The sequence below is a fragment of the Gadus morhua genome, chromosome 22 (assembly GCF_902167405.1).
Source record: "Gadus morhua chromosome 22, gadMor3.0, whole genome shotgun sequence".
NCBI classification, from domain to species: domain Eukaryota; kingdom Metazoa; phylum Chordata; class Actinopteri; order Gadiformes; family Gadidae; genus Gadus; species Gadus morhua.
The window spans coordinates 4,596,502-4,618,659 of record NC_044069.1 but is presented as its reverse complement, the minus strand read 5'-3'; the positions used below and the strand labels follow the sequence as shown (position 1 = coordinate 4,618,659).

At 49.2% G+C, this 22,158-nt stretch overlaps 1 protein-coding gene across 1 annotated transcript in view; it reads right to left on the bottom strand.

Moving 5' to 3' along the window:
- Positions 1–22,158, bottom strand: part of samd12 (sterile alpha motif domain containing 12) — a 34,085-nt gene that overhangs the window by 4,162 nt on the left and 7,765 nt on the right. The window contains exons 2-3 of the mRNA XM_030347704.1: positions 12,880–13,127; positions 6,400–6,529 (exon numbers count right to left, since the gene is read on the bottom strand). Of these exons, the coding sequence (XP_030203564.1) occupies positions 6,400–6,529; positions 12,880–13,127 (378 nt within the window). The remainder of the gene's footprint in view (positions 1–6,399; positions 6,530–12,879; positions 13,128–22,158) is intronic.

Below are 22,158 nucleotides of genomic sequence, written 5' to 3'. Positions count from 1 at the left end.
TGGTGACTTCATTAGCCCGTTTCTAAAGCCAATGCTAAATAGCAGCAGCTGTAACCCCGGTTTGGCCAATAGGGGGTGCTGTCACTAACGTTTTATTTAAGCGTTTGGCTACACTTTAAGGATATGCTTATAAGCAGCGATTTTCGTTCGATCTCTCACTCTACCTCTCTCCCTTGTTCCACCTCCCACATTCAAACTCTATCTCCCTCCCTCTTTTCACCACCCTCTCTCTCTCATTCCACTTTCCTTTCACTCATTCCTCCTCTCTCTCCCTCGTACCACCTCCCTCTCTCTTTCACTCCACCTCATTTCACCTCCTTCTCTCTCCACCCCTCTCTCTCCCTATTTCCCCCTCCCTCTCTCTCTACCTCTCCCTCATTCTACCTCCCTCGCTCTCCCTCAACCTCCCTCTCTCTATCTCTCCCTCGTTCCATCCCCCCGCAATGTCTCTCTCTCTCAACCTCTCCCTCTCTCAACCTCTCTCCCTCTACCTCCCTCCATTTCCCTCCCTCCCTCCCTCTCGACCCTGTGTAGTATTTGAATGAGGAAGTGGGCGAGAGGGAGGGGGAGATGAAGGCCGAGGGAAACAGAATACAATGGCAGAATAATATTGCATTATGATCTGCAGGCAGTGCCATGCACTGCATCAATTTGAAAGCACTCGCCAAATGAAATTGGGGATTCATGTACAAAGGCGCACACACACACAAACACAAAGGATAAACACACACACACACACACACACACACACACACACACACACAGCTCGTAGGAATTAGATTAATGAGCAGTGTGGAGGCAGATTCATCCACATTCATGACCTTGCACGCGCGCAAACACACACACAAACACGCACACACATACACAAACCACACAAACACACACACACACACACACACACACACGTTTTCCCAGCTAAGCCAGCAATCGGATAGGTAAGAGGACGGGTTATTAAGTATTTAATCCACTCTTCTTTAAAACATGTGGCCACAGAGACTTGCACTATTGGGCTTCATTAGGATCTGCGAGCCAGATGATGTAGAAAAACCTCTTTAAAACATCCTGGCAGGATATAAGCAGTGCAGGACGCCTGCTACTATTACAGCCTATTCATAATTTACAGCCTTATAACATCGTACATCAGGCCGGGTGCTGTTAGCCCGGTGAAGCTTTCATCCATTCACTGCTTTGTGCAGTGAGAGCAGTCCTGCTAGATGGATAGTGAGGGCGAGACAGGGAGTATTATTAGTTGTATTAGAGTATCAGTTACACCGATTTCTAGCTAGCTGCCCCCCCACACACATCCCAGTGTATTGTACATAATGTATACAGTAGATTATGTTTAGAGGGGGTGGGGGGGTGCGTGGGGCCAGGAGAGCGGAGTTACTCGCTAGGGGTGTTCAGCTTCAAACTGAAAGTTTCTGGGATTGAAACCAAATTTCCACAGCGTTACCAATCCTGTAGGTCCTTCAGTTGGACTCTCTCACCACTTACACCTCCCTCAATGTACGTTAATGTAAGGTAATCCACCGTTAGTTGCTTTGGACAACAGCAGATGCTAACTAACTCTTTATTATGAGTAATAAGTAAGTAGTTGAGTAAAAACGTTGACAAACGCATTAAAACTCAGAGGTCTCCACAGTGGGTTGGATCTAAAAACATTAAAAAAAAACATTTAGTCAAACCACAACGGATAATTCTTCCTATATTCGTGTTGTCAGATGCGGACATGGCTCGAGGCTACATGCTAGAGCACAAAGCACCAGGCTAGCTAGCTATCTCGACCTCATCTGTGTGTGCCTGGAGCGAGGCTTCTGATTGGCCACGGTCGGGGTCTGCTCTTTGACCGAGCACCCGATGGAGAGGATATAATTAAATTGTCGCCTGGCCTTTCTCTCCCTTATCTGTCTCTCACTCCTCTCCCCCGTCCCCTCCCATCGATCGGGGGCGACTCCCTAGCTCCTCCGCTAACGACGCGTATAGAGGCGCTGGATGTGTACCTTGCTAGCATACGGTTGGCGCCCCTCCCCCCCCTTCAACCCCCCCCCCCCCGGCGGTTTACACAGCCTCACGCCGTCATTACACGGGATTACGTCTAATATCTAATTATGGTCTAATACGCCCTAATGGTTTTATAATGGCTGATCTGTGGTTAAGTGGAGCTCTGTGGGGGGGGGCTGGGCGAACGTGGGGTTCGGGGGGGCGGGGGAGGAGGAGGGTGGTGGAGGTGAGGAGAAGACAGCGGTGGAGGTGGTCCTGGTGGTGGAGGTGATGGTGGCGGTGGTGGTGGTGGAGGACGCACTGGTCGTGGTGGTGGTTGAGGTGGTGGAGGTGGAGGTGGAGACAGTGGTGGTGATGGCGCTGGAGGAGGAGGTGGTGCTTGAGGTGGAGGCGGTGGTGGTGATGACGGATGGGTGGGTGGCGAGAGTGTCGATGGAGGGTGGTGGTGTGGTGGTGCTGATGCAGAATACAGAGTTACTGGTAATTGGGGTGGTGGTGTTGGCGGTGGTGATGACGGAGCGGGTGATGATGGCTGACGGAGCGTGAGGAGGAGGTGGTGGTGGTGGTGGTGGTGGTGGTGCAGTCGACAGTTAGAAAGATAAACACTTTATTCATCCCAAAACGAAAATGAAAGTTCCTCCGAGTTTAAGAGGTCTCTGGTGGACCACGTCCCTGAGGGTGCTGCGTCCTGCGGGTGGTGTCTTGGCAGAGTGACGGAGCAGAGAGGCGGAGGAGCGCGGACCTCTTTGGCGGAGGTGACGGCGGTCTAGAGAGGAGGCGGCCGCCATGTGTTTTAAATCGATGAGACGTTAAACTGTCTAGTCTGAGACCCCTAGCTCCCCGGGCCCCCCCCCCCCCCCCCCCCCTTAGATGCTCCGAGCGCTGTGATTTTCAGACCCCCTCACTGGAACCAGGCCAGTCCAATCCCCTTGGACCCGCGACTAGCAGAGACCAACGGCGGTTTATTTATATAATGTTCGCTATATTATGTAAGGATATCTTCTTAGGAATAGAGTGACACAGGAACACAGATCGAGACGTTGATATCCACTTTAACTCTGGATTTACAAACACCGGGACAATGTTACAAGTTACGCTTAACAGGGGCCGTAGAGCGCCCCCTAAGGCCTGGGAATAACAACGCAACTATATAACGCATCCATGACAGTAATAGCAGAAGGACAAACCAGTTTTAAGGTATAGGCACCCAGCTCATGGTTAAAACACAGAGGTAAAAAACATAATCCACCAGCCCAGCTGCCCGCCCACACAGTGATGTGAAACTAATTCGATCCTTTATGGTATGGTCGTCTCGTGCTAGGTAAGACCCGGAGAGTGGTAAATGTTCAACAACGTGGTTTCTGCTAACAGAGACACAAGGTAAACGGGCTTGCGGTAGGGAGGTGGTTCATAAAGCATCTGCCGACCACTGGTAAACAAACAGTAATATCGGGAGTGGGCGGAACGGTAAATAGGCCACACCTTCATGTTCTAATTGACCCAGGTGAACCTCTGGTCTGTCTTGGCTTGAACGGAAATGGCAAAGTGGCCATGTTTGTAGTCTTTGACTTATCCTCATATGTGGTGTTGTCCGTTATGTGGTGAAGAAAACATTCATAACTGTGGTTAGCTTGAAACGTGTCCCCGGAAATAGCATGGACTCAAATGATTTACATCAACCGTGAGGCAAACAAAACAAGCCTGATTGACTACAAACACCGCAGGAATATGCAGCCGCACGCACGCGGCCGCGGCGCGCTCCGACGCCAGCGTCCTCGCCGGCGCTCCTCTCCGGAGAGCGTAACGAACGGGAAGAGCCTGGGCTGTGATTGTGCATACATTTACAGCGTGTTGCCGCTTCCTGCTGATGGCAGCAGGTGCGATTCATTCCCCCCCCCCCCCCCTGGTTTACTCTAATCACACCGCGAAGCAAAGCAACAGACAATATATCTGGCAGGATATTTCTATGACAAAGATTGATTGGGATGCTAATTGTGCTGTGCGTCCAATCGCTGCGGCTTGGCCTGATTTAATTGGATTCTGTTAATTAATGTTTTTGATGCGGAGACAAACGAAAATTACGTGCATGTTTTGGGCTTGTCATTATCGGTTAATTGGGATGCTAAGGAGGTGGTTGTGTGTGGGGCTGAGTGTGTGTGTGTGTGTCAGGGTGTTGTCAGTTTGTGTGTGTGTGTTTGTGTGTGTCAGAGTGTGTGTCAGAGTGTGTGTGTGGCTAAGTTTTTGTGTGGCTAATTGTGTCTGCATGCGTGCGTACTGGCATGTGTGTGTGTGTGTGTGTGTGTGTGTGTGTGTGTGTGTGTGTGTGTGTGTGTGTGTGTGTGTGTGTGTGTGTGTGTGTGTGTGTGTGTGTGTGTTCATGTTTGTGCATGTGCTTGTGTATAATGTTTAAATGTGCATTCGTTAGTATCTACTTCGGTTTAATTAACTCTTTGTTGACGTGTTACACTATGAACAACACACAGGGAATAGGATCGAAGCAGAAATATGATTTGGGTCGTTAAGTTTATACATCATTAAAATAAGAGCTTATTGCTTAATTAATTGAACGGCAAATAAGGATGATGTAGAGAACATCTTTTTTTCAAAGTCAAGTTAAAGATGCATTAAAGTCGTCGATCTGTTTTTATCTTGACTTTAGCGTGGGGTTTGAAGGAGGAATCTCCATCACATTTCTTATGAATGATTGAACTATTAATTATTCATTCATTACTTCTGTTTTCATTCGTCTCCGACTTCACCGAACATAAGTTCCATTACATACGTTGAAGATGCATCACAGAGTTGAGAGACGCAAGGATGGCTTTGATTATCAAATCTAAGGGCATTTACTGACACCAAACCCAATAAATAAATGTGTGTACATAATACACCAAACCCATCTAATGCGCTCTCAACAAAGCAAATCGGTGCCTCATTCCTTCCAGCTCCGTACGTTTAAACACAAATCGATGCCAAGTGTCTAATTGTCAATCTGTGTCGTTACAGAGAGCAGAAAATCGTAAAAAATATGCACGGTGAAGCATTAGTATGCTATATCACTGCCACTCAATGGAGCATGCTAACAATGCTAACCTTTCGCTTCCCTGCACACACACACACACACACACACACACACACGAAAGTGCATCCTGGGTAATACCTCCGGAATGAGCTATTATGCTGTTACGGCAGCGGAGCGTGTCTCAGCGAGGTCATCGGTGAGCCAGCGAGTAAACATATTAACGCGGTCGCTCATGCTGCGCGCCGCAAGCTAACGCGGAGGAATTAGCGACGGCAGGTGGAAGTGGTGTCACGCCTCGTTGGGGGCGGGGGGAGGGGGGGAGGGGGGAGGCTGGGAGGGGGTGGGGGGTTGCATTGAGGTGAGTCCTCAGAGCACCTGATTGAAGGGGAAGGGGTGAGAGAGGGGAGGGGGAGGACGGGAGGGAGGGAGCTGAGGATGACAGGAAGGTGAGGGGGAGGGAGGGAGGGAGGGAGGGAGGGAGGGAGGGATGGAAGGGAAGAGGAATGGGATGTAGGTGAGGAGGAAGGAGAGGGAGGGAGAGAGGTGAAGAGGAGAGTGAGGTGAGGCAGAAAGAGAGGGAGGGAGGGAGGGAGGGAGGGAGGGAGGGAGGGAGGGAGCAGACAAGACAGTTGTGGGCTCCATGGTTCTGGGTTTGAACCACAATGTATACGACGCTTATGATGTTCATATTATTATCTGCAGGTTATTTTGTCACTATGTCGGACTTCAAACTCCTCCAGTATTCCATATCTTCTCTTTGACCTCTCTGCCCCTCCATTGATTATTCATGAGTTATTAATATAAATAAATGAATCACTGTAGGTCACTTAATGAATGAATAGTAATGTGAACGTAACACAACATACATCACACACGCATTCATCATCCAACAGACAAGCCTTTAATATTCACATCTCCTTTACCAGTCAGGGGGAGGACGAGCGGGTGGAGAGGAGGAGGAGGAGGAGGAGGAGAGGAAGGGAGTGTGAGGAGGCGAAGGAGGAGGAGGAGGAGGAGGAGAGGAGGAGAGGAAGGGAGTGTGAGGAGGCGAAGGAGGAGGAGGAGGGAGGAGGAGGAGAGGGGGGAGGATGAGGAGAGGGAGAGGGGGGAGGAGGGGGAGGAGGAGGAGGAGGAGGAGGAAAAGGACAGGGAGGGAGTGAGGGAGGAAGAGACAGGGAGGGGGTGTGAGGAGGAGAGGAAGGCAGGAGGAGGAGGAGGAGTGGGAGAGGAAGGAGGAGTCTCTGGCAGGAGGAGGAAGAGTAGGAGAGGGAGGGAGCATGAGTAGTAGCAGGAGGAGGAGCAGCAGGAGCAGGCAGATGAGCAGCAGGAGTGTGAGGAGGTAAGGCAGCGTGGGCTGTCTGTTTAGCAGGGCCTACCTGTGATGTCGTGCTGCCTGAAGGAGTCGTTGTAGATCTGGTGCTGGTTGGGACAGTGCTTCTTCAGCCACTTGCACACGTCCTGCTGGGTCCACAGCGCCACCGGCTTGGACAGCTTCACGAAGCCCGACTGCAGGCCACCACACCCCACACACACACACACACACACACACACACACAGACACACACACACACACACACACACACACACACACACACACACACACACACACACACACACACACACACACACACACACACACAAACAGAGTGAGGCGGGGCGCAGAAACTCTGTCAGATAACAGTAAATGGAATGCAATATGTTGCGCTTTCCTAACCAGTGGCCACTCAAAGTGCATTACAATATTGCCTAACCCTCTCCTCCTCCTCAAACTCTCTCCCTCTCCTCCTCCCACTCCCACCCTCTCCTCCTCCTCCCACTCCCACCCTCTCCTCCCTCTCCTCCTCCCACTCCCTCTCCTCCTCCCTCTCTCTTCCTCCTCCTCCCACTCCCTCTCCTCCTCCCTCTCTCTTCCTCCTCCTCCCACTCCCTCCCTCTCCTCCTCCTCCCACTCACACTCCAGCTCGTCGGGAGCAGTAAGTGGCAGTTGTCTCGCTCAGAGGGGAATCTGAATCTGAATCTTCACTGTCCATAAAAGGGACAAAAGTATGAAAGAAATACTCAGACAAAAATACCACCTCTGAATCGAAATCCCACCGGGGGTGTTAGACTCCCCTATCAGGCCACTCATGTTCATGTCAGTTGTTTTCGACACCAACACACTGTTTTAAACACCCCCTGCCGAGCCCTTTCCCTCTGTTCCTATTGGATAGCGTTGGTGTTGTTCGAGCTGTCACCCCTGCAGTTCGGTACAGCCGCGGCGTATCCACTCATTTGTTATTCTGTTTAGAATACTAGCAAAACATCTGTTAAGGTTTGCATATTTCTTCATTTGAATAATACAGAATATATATTTAAAAAACGGCAGAAAAAAAACGTCGACGTCGCCGAGTCGTGTTCACGCTGGTGGTTTGGGTTTGGAATGCGGCCCAGCATCGGAGGGGGAAGCCCCGAATGAATCACGCCCGTTTAGTGTTGGACGGCGGCCGCACCTGGACGGTCGACCCGCAACTGTGCGGCCGCTCTGTCGTCGCCCTCTACTCTGTGTGCGGTCAACCGTTGCTTAGCAACCGCTCCGGGCTGCAGACACAGAACTACAACCGAAACAGACGGAACTACTAACTTACAGGGGGTGAGGGGTGGTTGACCCCCCCCCCCCCCCCCCCCCCCCGGCTGTATGGTCCCGGTATTCAAATCCCGGGGTCTGCGGTCTGTAAACATTGTCGGGGAAGTCTAACAGCATCTAACGATAAGACTCTCTGAAAGTCACTTTGAATAAAGCTTAGCTGAAGAAGCTCTGCCCTCAGGTTCAAGTTTATTAGTCATGTAAATGAACTGCATTTACACAGCGCTTTCCTAACCGGTGAGCCACTCAAAGCGCTTTACAATACTGCCTCACATTCAGCCATTCATGCACACGTTTCCCACACAGGCGGCGTCGTCAGCCTTTCAAGGCGACAGCCATCTCGTCAGGGGCAGTCAGGGTGAGGTGTCTTGCTCAGGGACAACCTCGACACTCAGCTAGGAGGAGCCGGGGAATCGAACGAGCAACCTTCCGGTTACCAGTCGACCCGCTCTACCTCCTGAGCCACATGCCTCCCCATGTCGTCGTGGAATCGTTGGATTGCGGGCGTTCCACACAGTGCAGCGTGAAGCCAAACACGAACAGACGTAGAGGGTACTAAACGGTTCTCCACTGTACTCAGAGAAGTGGCTTTGATGGGTTATTAACCAGGAAGGGGGGAGGTCAACAACTAGTTAATCACAATGCACTGTTGTCTAGTGTGTGGAGCAGCCCTGGCCAATGGGGTCGTGTTTAGTCAAATGTATGCTAATGAGGCATGCGTAGAGGCACATGCATGCGCACACACACAGGCGAACACACACACACACATGCACACGCGCGCACAAACACACAGCTGATTATTTTCGAGTCGCTCTGTTTTGAGTTGAAGGCAGCAATGTGGGAGGGAGGGAGGGAGGGAGGGAGAGAGAGAGGGAGGGAGAGATAGAGTACTGCTCTCTCTTTCGTCCACGTAACAGATACTCCCTCGTTTCTCCTTCATGCTCAATCTGGCCTCTCCAGTGTCAATTTGCCTCTCTCTCCGTCTCTCTCTCATGTTTAGTTCATTTACCATTTGGATGCTTTGAATAAGAAATAGTGGAAGTCAAGAACCCTCAGGTCTGCAGATAGGGTGTGAGTATCGTACTAACCATTGAACACTAGTCAGCTTAATGCTAACTAACCTCGACTAGTGGCCACAGACAGAGAGAGAGAGAGAGCCGGAGAATGAGCGAGTGAAAGCGAGCAAGAATGTTGGCTGACAACCTCAGCAAACGGAGGCTAAGGATGTGTGTGTGTGCGTGTAATGTTAAAATGTGCATCTACTTGGGTTTAATTAACTCTCTTTCTTTGTGTGTGTGTGTGTGTGTGTGTGTGTGTGTGTGTGTGTGTGTGTGTGTGTGTGTGTGTGTGTGTGTGTGTGTGTGTGTGTGTGTCCGCCATAACAAAACAATCTGGACCAGGAACAGAGAGATGACTGACAGCTTGCTGGGTCGTACGAGAAATCCCGATACACACACATATCCACACAATGTCTGCGCACATGAGTGTGCGTGCCACCCCGCGCTAACACGACTGAATACACATTATACACATTGTTAGATACACACTATCTATCCACCCACATCGTGGACATACACACACACGCGCACGCTCTCTCTCTTCACGTTACCGAGGCAACAGAGCAGGGACAACGTCCCAAGAGATAAAACTCTGAATTAAATCCCAACAATGAGAAGAAAATAAGGAAATAGAAAAAAAACCTCAAAGAAAATGAAAGTGCTTTAAGTGCTGGGGCCCGTTAAGATGACACAGTGGGCCCCAACATTAACACAATAACGGCACAGAAGTCAACCGGCCCCTCCAACACACACTCCCTGCTCCCCACCAGGCCCAGATCACATGCTTGGGGGAGGGAGGGAGGGAGGGAGGGAGGGAGAGGAGGGAGAGGAGGGAGAGAGAGGGGAGCGTATTCAAACCAGATTGTGAGGCTGCCGAGCGAGAAATTGCTAAATAATTCTGGAGAACGTAAGGTGAGAGAGACTTTGCGGAGAGGTGGAGAGGTGACGAAGAGAGGCGAGGACGGGAAGTGGAGAGGAAAGGAGAGGTGGAGAGGAGAGGTGGAGGAGGAGAGGTGAGGAGGAGAGGATGGGAGGAGAGGTTGGGAGGAGGAGAGGTGAGGTGGAGAGGTTAGGAGGAGTAGAGGAGGAGAGGAGAGGGGTCGGAGGTGTCCCCTAATGAGACGGCGGGAGATAGTGGCGGTGCTTCGTTAAGGTTTATATTGAATATTCGGTGGTTTGCGTAGAACTTTTATCATCCGAGACTCGGTCTATTAGATATGCAGGTCGGGGGTTAGAGGGTTTTCCCGCTCAACGCAGATCACCCGCATCGGCCGTGGACATCGGGGATCGAACCCAGATCCTTTCAGCTGGGAGTCAAACGCCCCTGACCGCTGGACTATCCCGTACCTTCACATGACCCATAACCACCGGGGCCACAGTGGGAGAGCCTGTGGTCAGATGGTTAAACGCGATGAAATGAAGCAGCATCGGATTTCGAATTCTTATAATTATGAAAGCCGTTTGTGGCCGTTCAGAGCTCAGGGAGGTTTATGGGTTTTAACCAACTGTATTTAACTCAACAGTCAACACTGCTGTTCGATGGTCGAGAACCCTCTCGAAAAACTGGGGATTTAACCCACAGTGGTCCTTTTGCTGTGCTTGATGTGCAGTTTGATTAAGAGGTCAAACTGTTGTTGTTTTTCAAACAGAGGACATTATCTGAAGGGGGTGACTCGTGTTTATGGTGATACGAGGCAGAGAGGCTGTGAGAGCAAACAATGGTCAACAACAAGGTCAAATCATTCAGGCTCTATTAGCGCTAAAGGTCACGATCAGCATCGCTGGCCCGGGTATTATGGTGGGTGTTTGTAGGATGTGACAACGCACACAAAGCAAACACAGCCACGCATGGTAGAGACCCCTGATCGTCAGAATCCGTCTGGGGAAGATTGGATTACAGGTGTGAACACAGACATTACCTCAATTAAGATATATTTGCTAAAATCAAATTAAACTTTTTCATCAACAGCTGCCATGTAAAACAGCCACGTGTTTTATCACTAATGATAAAACACGTGGCATTTAGGCCTTCCTCGGACAGATGGAGCTGTCCTGCGTGTGTGTGTGTGTGTGTGTGTGTGTGTGTGTGTGTGTGTGTGTGTGTGTGTGTGTGTGTGTGTGTGTGTGTGTGTGTGTGTGTGTGTGTGTGTACGTGTGTGTGTTTGTGTGCACACCGTGGCGTTGAATAAATAGTTAAAGTTAGAAGCCGTTCAGCGGTGTGATCCGTTGTCATCTTGCGCCATCTAGCGGTGGTGATTCAAAACTGCAGCAAGCGTGAAACAGCAGCGGCGCTATTAGCGTCACATTGACTGAACGAGAGGCTATTTAAAGACTCTCAGGCAGCCAGTGTGTTGTCAGGCTCGTCGCTATTACATTACTAATTAACGTTCTTGTCTCCCTCGTTCCCTCTGTCCTTGAGTATGGCTGCTCTCTCACTGACTTTCTCCGATTTGTTACGCCAGGTTTGTCAAAGGGGGGAAAGATGTAAGATTAATGTGCAACATACGTGGGAGTGTTTGTGTGTATGCGTGCGTGCGTGTATGCGTGCGTGCGTGTGTTTGTGTGTTAGGAGCCAAGACACCACTACAGATGACAGAATAATTAATAAGCTATTAGAGCGACAGACCCCGGGCATAAAATGGATACATGACTTCGAATTTAAGCACGTCAAACACAGACACCTGGATTTTGAAGATCGCAAACTTAGGGGACCACGGATGTTCCGGAACAATCAGGTACAATCCTTAGCAACCATCACACGGAAGTTGGTCAACAAAGGAGACCAACAGCTTGTTAGCCGCGGAGGCTAAGGGCCCCACTCAGGGCCCCTCGTGGCTCCCGCACCGTAGGTTGAACACCACTATGTTCCTGGTGGATAGATCGAGGTTCTAACCCTAGAACCAACCATTCTCCCCGATGGGTCTCAGTCGGCCATCTTGGATCTGAACTCTAGCTGGTTGCGGCGTTACTATGGATACCACTGCTTTTCTCGATTGGACCTGCCCACACTGCCCACAATGGCACTCTGATTGGCTAACCATAATCATCTAACCAAATCACCATATTCCTTCACCTTCTCTAGTTGTTCAGTCGATCTTCTCATGTTGCTCACCTGTCTAATAAAAATGCAGGTGAACATGCAACATTTGGATATTCTTGCAGTTATAAAAGTTTTGCTCGAAAATATGAGTTTTGCAGGTCTGCTCATCATCCCCATGGGAACCGGACTACAAGTAGAGCATGAATCACCATTCTAGTTTTAGATGATGATTAACAATTATTAGCCGAAGGCGAAGTGAATAGTGGGGATAGCCCCTGAGACCGAAGGTCGAGGGGACTTTTCCCCACTATTCACGGAGCCTGAGGTAAATAATTGTTTTAGTATATACTACACGTGAAGACTCCAAAAATAAACAAGATAACACTTTGACGGGATTTACTTGTTTTTATTAGCGGTTAATTTGTTTTTATTAGCGTGACGAGACGACAGTCACGCAATATGCTGAGTTTGAGATCTCAATCATGGGATATTGCCCAATATCCCGAGATAGAAAACCAATCAAATTGCGCCATTATAGGAGGTTCACGTTTAGCATATACTAACATTCCTTTTTACATCATGACTTTAAAGTATGCATCCCCCTTTCTAGTGTTAGATGATACAGGTCTCATTAGTGTGAGACTATAAGCAATGCATTACCCGTCTAGTTTTAGATGATAACAGTTGTTATTATCATACACTATAAAGCATGTATCAACCTTCTAGTGTTACATGACGGCAGACCATAAAGCATGAACCACTGTTAGATGATACAGGTCACATGACGACAGACCATAAAGCATGAATCAACCTTCTAGTGTTACATGACGACAGACCATAAAGCATGAATCACTGTTAGATGATACAGGTCACATGACGACAGACCATAAAGCATGAATCACTGTTAGATGATACAGGTCACATGACGACAGACCATAAAGCATGAATCACTGGTAGATGATACAGGTCACATGACGACAGACCATAAAGCATGAATCACTGTTAGATGATACAGGTCACATGACGACAGACCATGAAGCATGAAGCACTGTTAGATGATACAGGTCACATGACGACGGACTATATAGCATGAGTCCCCCTTCTAGTGTTGGGTGATACAGGTCACATGACGTACCCTGGAGAGCTCCGACTCGGACACCGATCGCTGTGGGGGGGCGTGGCGCTGGCTGTACCCGCTGGGGCTGAGGTCGTGGTAACCGTGGTAACCGTGGTGGCCCTCGTACCGGGGGTCTTCGCCACCGCCGCCGCCCAGGGTCAGCGGCCCCTCGTCCACGGACTCCTCCTCTTCCTCCAGCTGTGACATCACATCCTCCGGGGACAGCCGGTGCTCAACGCCATTCTGGCTCAGGGTGCAGTGGACAGCTGGTAGAGAGAGAGAGAGAGAGAGAGAGAAAGAGAAAGAGAAAGAGAGAGAGAGAGAGAGAGAGAGAGAGAGAGAGAGAGAGAGAGAGAGAGAGAGAGAGAGAGAGAGAGAGAGAGAGGTAGAGGTGGAGAGAGGTAGAGGTAGAGAGAGGTAGAGGTAGAGAGAGGTAGAGAGAGAGAGAGGTAGAGAGAGAGAGAGGTAGAGAGAGAGAGAGGTAGAGAGAGAGAGAGGTAGAGGTAGAGAGAGAGAGGTAGAGAGACAGACAGAGGTAGAGGGATAGAGAGAGAGAGAGAGAGAGAGAGAGAGAGAGAGAGAGAGAGAGAGAGAGAGAGAGAGACCGACAGCCAGACAGACACAGAAAGATAAAGAGACAGAGACAGAGAGAGAGATATTAATTGAATGAAATACCAGATAACAGATTTTTTATAACTGTGGTTTTGATGAAGTTTGTTCTCTACTTGTTCGAGCGTAAACAGAGCGCAGTGTGTGTTAATGCACTACAGCCACTAGATGGCGCCAGAGAGGGCAAGCTGAAGGAAAGTGAAGTTGCTACCGACTTTCAAACAACTCACTTTTCTCCCTCTGTCTCCCTCCCCCCAAAAACCCTGACTCTCATCTGTGTGTCCATGAAACCCCCCGGAGTATTTCGTCAGCTGATCTGCTGCCTCAGGGGCGGCTCAGCATCGTGTAACAGCCGCTGCTCTCCGGAAGGACTTCAGCAGGGGAGACACTACAGGGACTACAGGGACTACAGGGAAACTGAGCCGCCCTGGGACTCAGACACACACACAGGGACACACGCACAACTAGAGAGACGCACGCACACACGGACACAGGGACTCACGCACACACACACGTAGGGACACACGCACACAGACACAGGGACACACGCACAACTACAGGGACGCACGCACACACAGACACAGGGACAAATACAAACACACACACACACGCACACACAGATGCATGCACACACACAGGGACCCTCACGCACACACACACACACACATGCACACACACACACGCACACACCATGAGACGCACACCATGAGACACACACCATGAGACGCACACACAACAAAAAAACACACACACGGGGATGCACACACAAACACACACACACAGGGATGCACCTACACACACGCAATAAGGGACGCACACGCACCCACACTTCAACTACGAAGTAAACTGTGGATGAGAAGACCCTAGAACAGTACTTCATATTGGAGTGGACCGCCTTTGCATGCACAGCTGTGTGGTCCAACCATCGCCTGGGGTGATGGAGCGGACGAAAGCCACAACAAACCACACTTGTGATGCACAGCACCACACACTGTTGATGTAGTCTCTCTCTCTCTCCCTCTCTCTCTCTGTCTCTCTACCCCTCTCCTTCTCGGTCTCTCTACCCCTCTCCTTCTCGGTCTCTCTACCCCTCTCCTTCTCGGTCTCTCTACCCCTCTCCCTCTCGGTCTCTCTACCCCTCTCCCTCTCGGTCTCTCTACCCCTCTCTCTACCCCTCTCTACCCTCTCTCTCTCCCTCTCCCCTCTCTCTCTCTCTCTCTCTCTCTCTCTCTCTCTCTCTCTCTCTCTCTCTCTCTCTCTCTCTCTCTCCTCTCTCTCTCCTCTCCTCTCTCCCTCTCCTCTCTCTCTCTCTCTCTCTCTCTCTCTCTACCCCTCTCTTTCTCTCTCTCTCTCTCTCTCTCTGAATTATCTATGCACCATTAAGTGTGACTCTGAACACGGGGAGGAGATGAAGGGGGCTGGATCACAAGACGAAAGGAAGGCGGCGGATTGGCTGAGAGCTAGAGAGAGGAACACACTGCCAAGTGCCAGTCTGTAGTCCCCTGGTGATTGGGGAGAGGGGGGAGGTAGAAGAGGGGGAGGGGGAGAGGGGAGAGAAGGATACATATAATGTTTGTGGTTTTATCCTCAATCGCAGATTCTATAAATAGGAGTCATTCTATTTGGTCTTAGTCACTGTTTTACCCGTCACAAGCACTAGAGGGGGAGGGAGGGGGGAGAGAGGGGGGAGGAGGGGGGGCGTACACCCCCCTCTCATCCATTGACTCTCTATTTCCTCTCTCTCTTCCCCGGTAAAGTCTTTTTCTCACATCATCATGCAGAACGTATCCCTGATAACATCTCCACACACACACACACACACACACACACACACACACACACACACACACACACACACACACACACACACACACACACACACACACACACACACACACGCCTAGAGGTTGATTTCTGACAAGGACATGCATAAACACAGATAATAATATCTCTTCATGTCTAACTTTATAGATAAATAATATATTAAGTTACATCCTTCCTCCCACGGCTCAAAGTCACTCAGCGAATATATAATCAAAGTTAACTTTCTCCTCCCTACCTTCCTCTACCTCTCTCCCCCCTTCTTCTCCCTAATGATAGAGTTGACGTTAGGACAGAAATAAGCCTCTGAAACATGAAGCGTCCGGGCTGATTGCGGAGCCATTAGCCAATCTGAACGCAGCGCTGAGATGACTCTCCCGCCCGCCACCAATCAGAAGCCCCGCTGGGCTCCTAAGGGCACAGGAAGAGAGAGAGGCTGCCATCAGCAGAATCCTGACCCACAATGCTTTGCTGTTCTTTAGGCTGCTGGTGCGGTACGGGTCGTTTGAGTTATTGGTGTTTTTTTATTTAAGTCTATTTTCGCCGAACTGTGCATCACGTGAATCTACTGTATCCTTCTAACACACACACACACACACACACACACACACACACACACACACACACACACACACACACACACACACACACACACACACACACACACACACACTTCATAATGCACATGAAGGAAGTCTCATGCCAGAAGGATCCGTGTGATTGTTGCCAGGCGGATCTCGCGCCTCTTCAGCTGTGATTGGATGAAAAGAAAAAGGAATTTTTTCTTGCTAGGTGTGAAGCATCTCTATCTACTACTCCACTCCCCCCAGCCAATCACAGCAGGGGATGTGTGCGTGCGTGCGTGCGTGCGTGCGTGCGTGCGTGCGTGCGTGCGTGCGTGCGTGCGTGCGTGCGTGCGTGCGTGCGTGCGTGCGTGCGTGCGTGCGTGCGTGCATTTTAGGGGAGAGTGGGTGTTCTGTTTGGGTACAGCTGTGCGAGTGAGCCCCAAATCACTGGAAAGGTCGGAGAAATTTTAGATCCACTCCACGACCGAGTTGACATGATAAAGTTGACTTGAAATGAATCATGCACATATGCAAATCGTCTATTGGAATCAAAGTATCTTGTACTTATCCAAAGCGTTTAACAGAGCAGGGTGACTTGAACAAGTACTATTTACTAAGAGGATTTCTGTCCTTCATCGTGGAGGGCGTACTGCTGCTTACAGACCCCCCGGACCAGTCTGGACTTACACATCGATCAAACGATGAGACAGACCACGGACAGCGTACAACGGGTCACACACAGAGTCACTGTCAGGGTCGTTCGGACAAAAGCAGAGCATTTGGAGTACGTTGCCTTGATAGTCCAAATAGTCTGGACAGCCCGTCACACTTAAAACACAAGAACTGTTTCACCCAGAGGAACGCACGTTAACACAAACTACTCAGTGAACTCAATACCATGGATGGCGACCGCTGCATTTTATTGGTCCACACCTCCAGGCGGAGGGAGGAGGGGGAGGGGGAGGTCTATATGCGTCTGTGTTCCCGTGAGAAGTGATGTAATAAATGTATATTTAATGAGAGACCTTTTGCCTCTGTTTATGGGACGAGCAACTTTCTCTGCAAACTTTATGGCCTGCGTGTGTGTTTGTGTATGTGTGCATGTGCGTGAATATGTGTGTGTGTGCGTGCATATGTGTGCGTGCGTGTGTATGTGTGCCTGCAGGGCCGTCGGACTGCGGGGACAAAGGGGACAGTTGTGGGGGGGCCCAAGGCAGAGGGGGGGCCCATGACCAAAAAAAAAAAAAAAAAAAAAAAAAAGTATTTTACTTTTTTTTTTTACCCCCCGTCAACAATCGCTTCCCCCCCCCGCCCCCCCCGTCAACAATCGCTTCCCCCCTCCCCCCCCCCCGTCAACAACCTGGCGCAGGGGGGCCCATCAGTACCTATAGTATAGGGGCCCAGGATTTGGTGCTACGGCCCTGTGTGCCTGTGTGTGACATTGTAAGCCATCTTTATAATCGTTATAAACCATCTCTATAAGCTACGTGTGCGTGAATGTGTGCGTGTGTGTGTATATGTGTGTGTGTGCATGTGCGTGTGTGTGCATGGGCGTTTGTGACTTTGTAAACCATCTTTATAATGTGATTGTTTTTTTTATTTGTTCAACAGCATGTTTGGTCGTTTTTTTATTACTTTGTTTTTGTTTCGCTTCGGTTTTTATGTTATTGCTTTGGCAATATAGTCAAGGAAATGTCATGCCAGTAAAGCGGACACACACACACACACACACACACACACACACACACACACACACACACACACACACACACACACACACACACACACACACACAGAGGGAGAGAGTCGAAGCAAAGAAAAATGAACAGAGGGGTGAAATTAGTGGCCTTCTCTATTCATAAAGTCATGAGCTGAAAACACCTCATTTCATTCACAGGTGCGACCTTCCAAAGATGACGTGAACGTACGTGGGCGAATGGAGCCTCCATTCTGAAAAGCAGGTTCCGGTATTTATCACAATAGAAGAGTTATCTGTTGAAACAGAGTCAAGATTCCAGCTGATGATGAATGATTCGTTTGGTTCCTTCTCAAAAGTACCATCACCTTGAAATAATGCTTGAATAAAATAAATCAAACCCTTACAACAACGCTTTAGTCAACCTTGATCAACCAAACACGTTATAATGAAATCACACTCCTGGCCAGGAGCCAGTAGTGCCTTGCCTCCGGAGTCGAACCAGCGACCCCTGCTCCGCCTTTCAATCCACTGTTTCTGTTCAAGCTCTGAAAAAATATATTTTCTTGTATTTCCAATTAGTTTTTCCTAATTATGCAGATTCAATACACGATTAATATGACAATTTTATTTTTTTGGTTTCAATTTAACACGCAAGGTGCAGCAAGTGTGATGCAGATGTTTTGTTATTAACACCACATTGGTGTTAGTGTGAAGTGTGAACCCCGTTTGGACGTGGTTCACGTCTGTCTCTCTCACGCTCTCTCACTTTATTTGTCATCGTGCTCTTTTTTATTTCAGAATGAGTTTATTTTCTGCTTTCGTTGTTGCTCATCTAGTTTCCAGGGCCGACACCTTCTCCTTGCAAATGTGATCAACAGACGGCATCAGTCATTAATAAATATCGTAAATAGTCATTAAAGACGTGCAGAAACATTGAATGTAGCCGGACGAAGGAAACACTGCTAGCGAGCGTGCTAGCTAGCGTGCTAACTAGCGTGCTAACCAGACGATGCATGAGACACGGTGAGGAGCCAGCCGTCTCTGACCCTGACATGCTATCACAATTTATCACTCTGCAGTCTATGCACACACACACACACACACACACACACACACACACACACACACACACACACACACACACACACACACACACACACACACACACACACACACACACACACACACAGTGCAGAGAGAGAGGATGGGGAGAGAAGGAGGAAAGAGGGAGAGATATATAAAGGGCTTCACGAGAGGGGGGAAAGGGGGAGTGAGATATATGGAGAGAGGAAAGGGGGAGAGAGCTATATATAGAGGGACGGAAGAGGGAGAGGGAGGGAGGGAGCAGAGAGGGAGGAAAGGGGAGTGTGATATATAGAGAGTAGAAAGGGGAAGGGATATAGATATATGTATAAAGGAATGGAAGTGGTAGAGTGGATGAAAGAGAGAGGGAGGAAGGGAGGGACGGAGACAGAGAGCGTGAGAAAGATGGCAACATAAGAGAGAGTAAAGAGAAAGGAGGGAGGGCAGGAGGAATGTACACAGAGAGAGAGAGAGGATTCACAGGGGGGCGAGGAGGCGGCAGGAATAGAGTATCAACGAGCAGAGTGCTCACAACCTTATGTTCGAAACAAGAATTTAGATGAAAAAATGAGATTCCAACCGAAACTAAAAGACGACAAACAGAACGGAACGGAGGATAAGAGAGACGGAGGAACAGAAGACTGTGTCTACAGACAGACAGACAGACAGACAGACAGACAGACAGACAGACAGACAGACAGACAGACAGACAGACAGACAGACAGAGATGGAACTTACAGGCCCCTCTCACTCTCTATACAAACACTGGAAAAGGCCCATAAATGTCTATAAATAAAAATACATGAACAGACTCAAGTCTTGACTCAGAGTACATCTTCACATGCCGGATCAGGAACTTCCTCTCCAGCTTTTAAGAGCTCTGCCGGGAAGGTTTGTTTTCAGAGAGGACGCAGAGGGGAGTGGCGCTTTGAAAGTCAAGCTGACTCGACATATTTTGATCGTTGTTTCCTTCCTTCATTCCTTCCTTCCTTCCTTCCTAGGGGAAGGTATCAAGTGCAGTTCATTTAGCTCGGTGCGGAGGCCCTCATCGACGAGGGCTCTACTTCCTGAGGTCTGAACACTCGTCACATAGACCACGTTTTGGCAGAGAACTTTTATATTGTTTTACTTTAATCTTTTATGGAACACAACTTCACGAGAAAGGAGATGAGAGTTTGAACGGTAATTTAATGAGCCGGTGAGCCAGTGTGCCTATATATATATATATATATACACACACACACACACGCACGCACACACAGACACCGTATAGGTGAAATTTAATGTCGCACATTTAAATAATCTCTCCTCTCATTTATGCCGAGTCATTGGTGGGGAAATGGGAGGCATAATGAACCAGACAATGTGTGTTGAACGATTTATAATAAAATAAGACTATAGGCCTACATACTCAAAATTAGTTCCACTAAATAAATTTTTGCATATTATTATGCAGATGAAAAAGTTTAAATCTTCAGGAACTGCAACTAAAAAAGAGAGCTTACGATATCTTAATAAAGTGGTTACATAGTAAACAGGCAGAATATACAATTTCCAACAGCGTTGATTAGTGATTGAAACTCACTACTTACAATTATGTCAACGTCACGTTAATATTCATCTCATCTAATCACAGCATCAACCATATCTCTCTGTCGCGGCGAACGGTCTCTGTACAAAAAAACACTCTTCTAACACGCTCAGAGACCGCATTAATCGCTCAAGTGAGCCTGGAGCATCAAAGTGAAACCGTTTCTCCAGTGGATCAGCTGACAGCGTCTCCACTGGGAGCGCAGGCGTCTCTGAGCTGATGAAGAGCGTCTAAAGTGAAGCGCGCGACCCAGGTAGCAGCGGGTCTGTGGGTTTGACAGGTTTGATGGCAGTAAAAATAGCGTTATTTTTTTTTGTTTCTTCACATCACAAACCGCGCCACTGTCTCTGAGCTCTGTTTTCTCGCTTGAAGCTAAAAGAAGATCGGGGCGTGAGAGTTGCTTTGGGTGTGTGCGTTTGTGTTTGTACTATTATGTGCGCATGTGTGGGTGGGTGCGTTTTCTTGTTTGTGCTGTGCGCGTGTGTGCTCTGTAAGCGTGTGTTTTTGTGTGCGTGTGTATTTGTGTGCAGCATAAGTTTGGTATTTCTTGCGTGTGTGTTTGTGTGCATGTGTTAGGGAGTTTGAGCGTGTTTGTTTGCGTTTCTGTTTGCGTGCATCACATGTGTGTGAGGGAGTTTGAGCGTTTTTGTGAGTTTGTGCGAGTGTTTGTTTGTGTGCGTGTGTCTGAGAGGTTAAAGCCAGCACACAACCTCTGACTCAGACCTCTGGAGGCTGGATCGTTTTCCCGCTTTGATGTCCTATCACGCGCACACACACACACACACACACACACACACACACACACACACACACACACACACACACACACACACACACACACACACACACACACACACACACACACACACACAGGACGATAAACAGCCAACAACCTGATACCTCTTCAAAAACAGCCAGGGGAGGAGGATGGGGGAGGACTAGCTGGCGATGCGTGCCGACAAAGTGCCCTTCTGAGGTTTAGCCACCAGTGAGAAACTTCCCCTCACCCCCCTCCCCACATCCCTCTCCTCGACCCCCCCCGCCTCCCGCTCGCTCCTCTCCTCTCATTGCCCTCCCCCTCACCCCCCCCCCCCTCGCTCTTCTCCTTGCCCTCACCCTCACCCCCACCCCCTGCCCCTCAGCCTCATCCTCCCCCCCTCCTCACCCTACAATTTGGGCATTTAGCAGACGCTTTTATCCAAAGCGACTTACATTGGTTAATACACACATTGACACACCGACGGCAGAGTCAACCATGCAAGGCGACAGCCAGCTCGTCAGGAGCAGTTAGGGTTAAGCGTCTTGCTCAGGGACACATCAACTAGGAGGAGCTGGGGATCGAACCAGCAACCTTTCGGTTACAAGGCAACTGCTCTACCTCCTGAGCTAAGCCGACCCAGCCGACCCAGAAGACCCACCCTCACCCTCTCCGCTCTCCTCGCCAGACCGACAGCCTCGGCTATCCCAGGCTAATGCCAACTGGACCAAGAAAACGAAGCCAACTGCAAAGTGATCGGTCGAAAACGTCCTTTAATCTGATGTGATGAGCGTAGTGCCCCTGCAGAACTGGCAGGGAAACCCCAGGGCCGCGATTACATCGTAGAAACAAACTACACTCGGGTTTGGACAGGAGATGCTGGGAGCCGTTTCAGAACTCTGAAACACAAAGTATGTTCTGGGAGTCGAAGCCAAGTTGGCTAATCACGGACGGTGATTTGTTCAGTAATAGAATGAGGAAAAATCATTTCTCCAGCACGCGGAGATCTGCAATACGCTGCAAAAGAAGTTCCGCTTCTGCCCAGTTGCTGATTTTACTTCTTTGGTAGGCTCAGATTAAGAAGATATGTCTCTCAAGTGTGAAAGAGAAAAGTCTTTCATGTGGCCCACATTAAAACACACATCGTCACAAAATGATTAAAATTAAACCT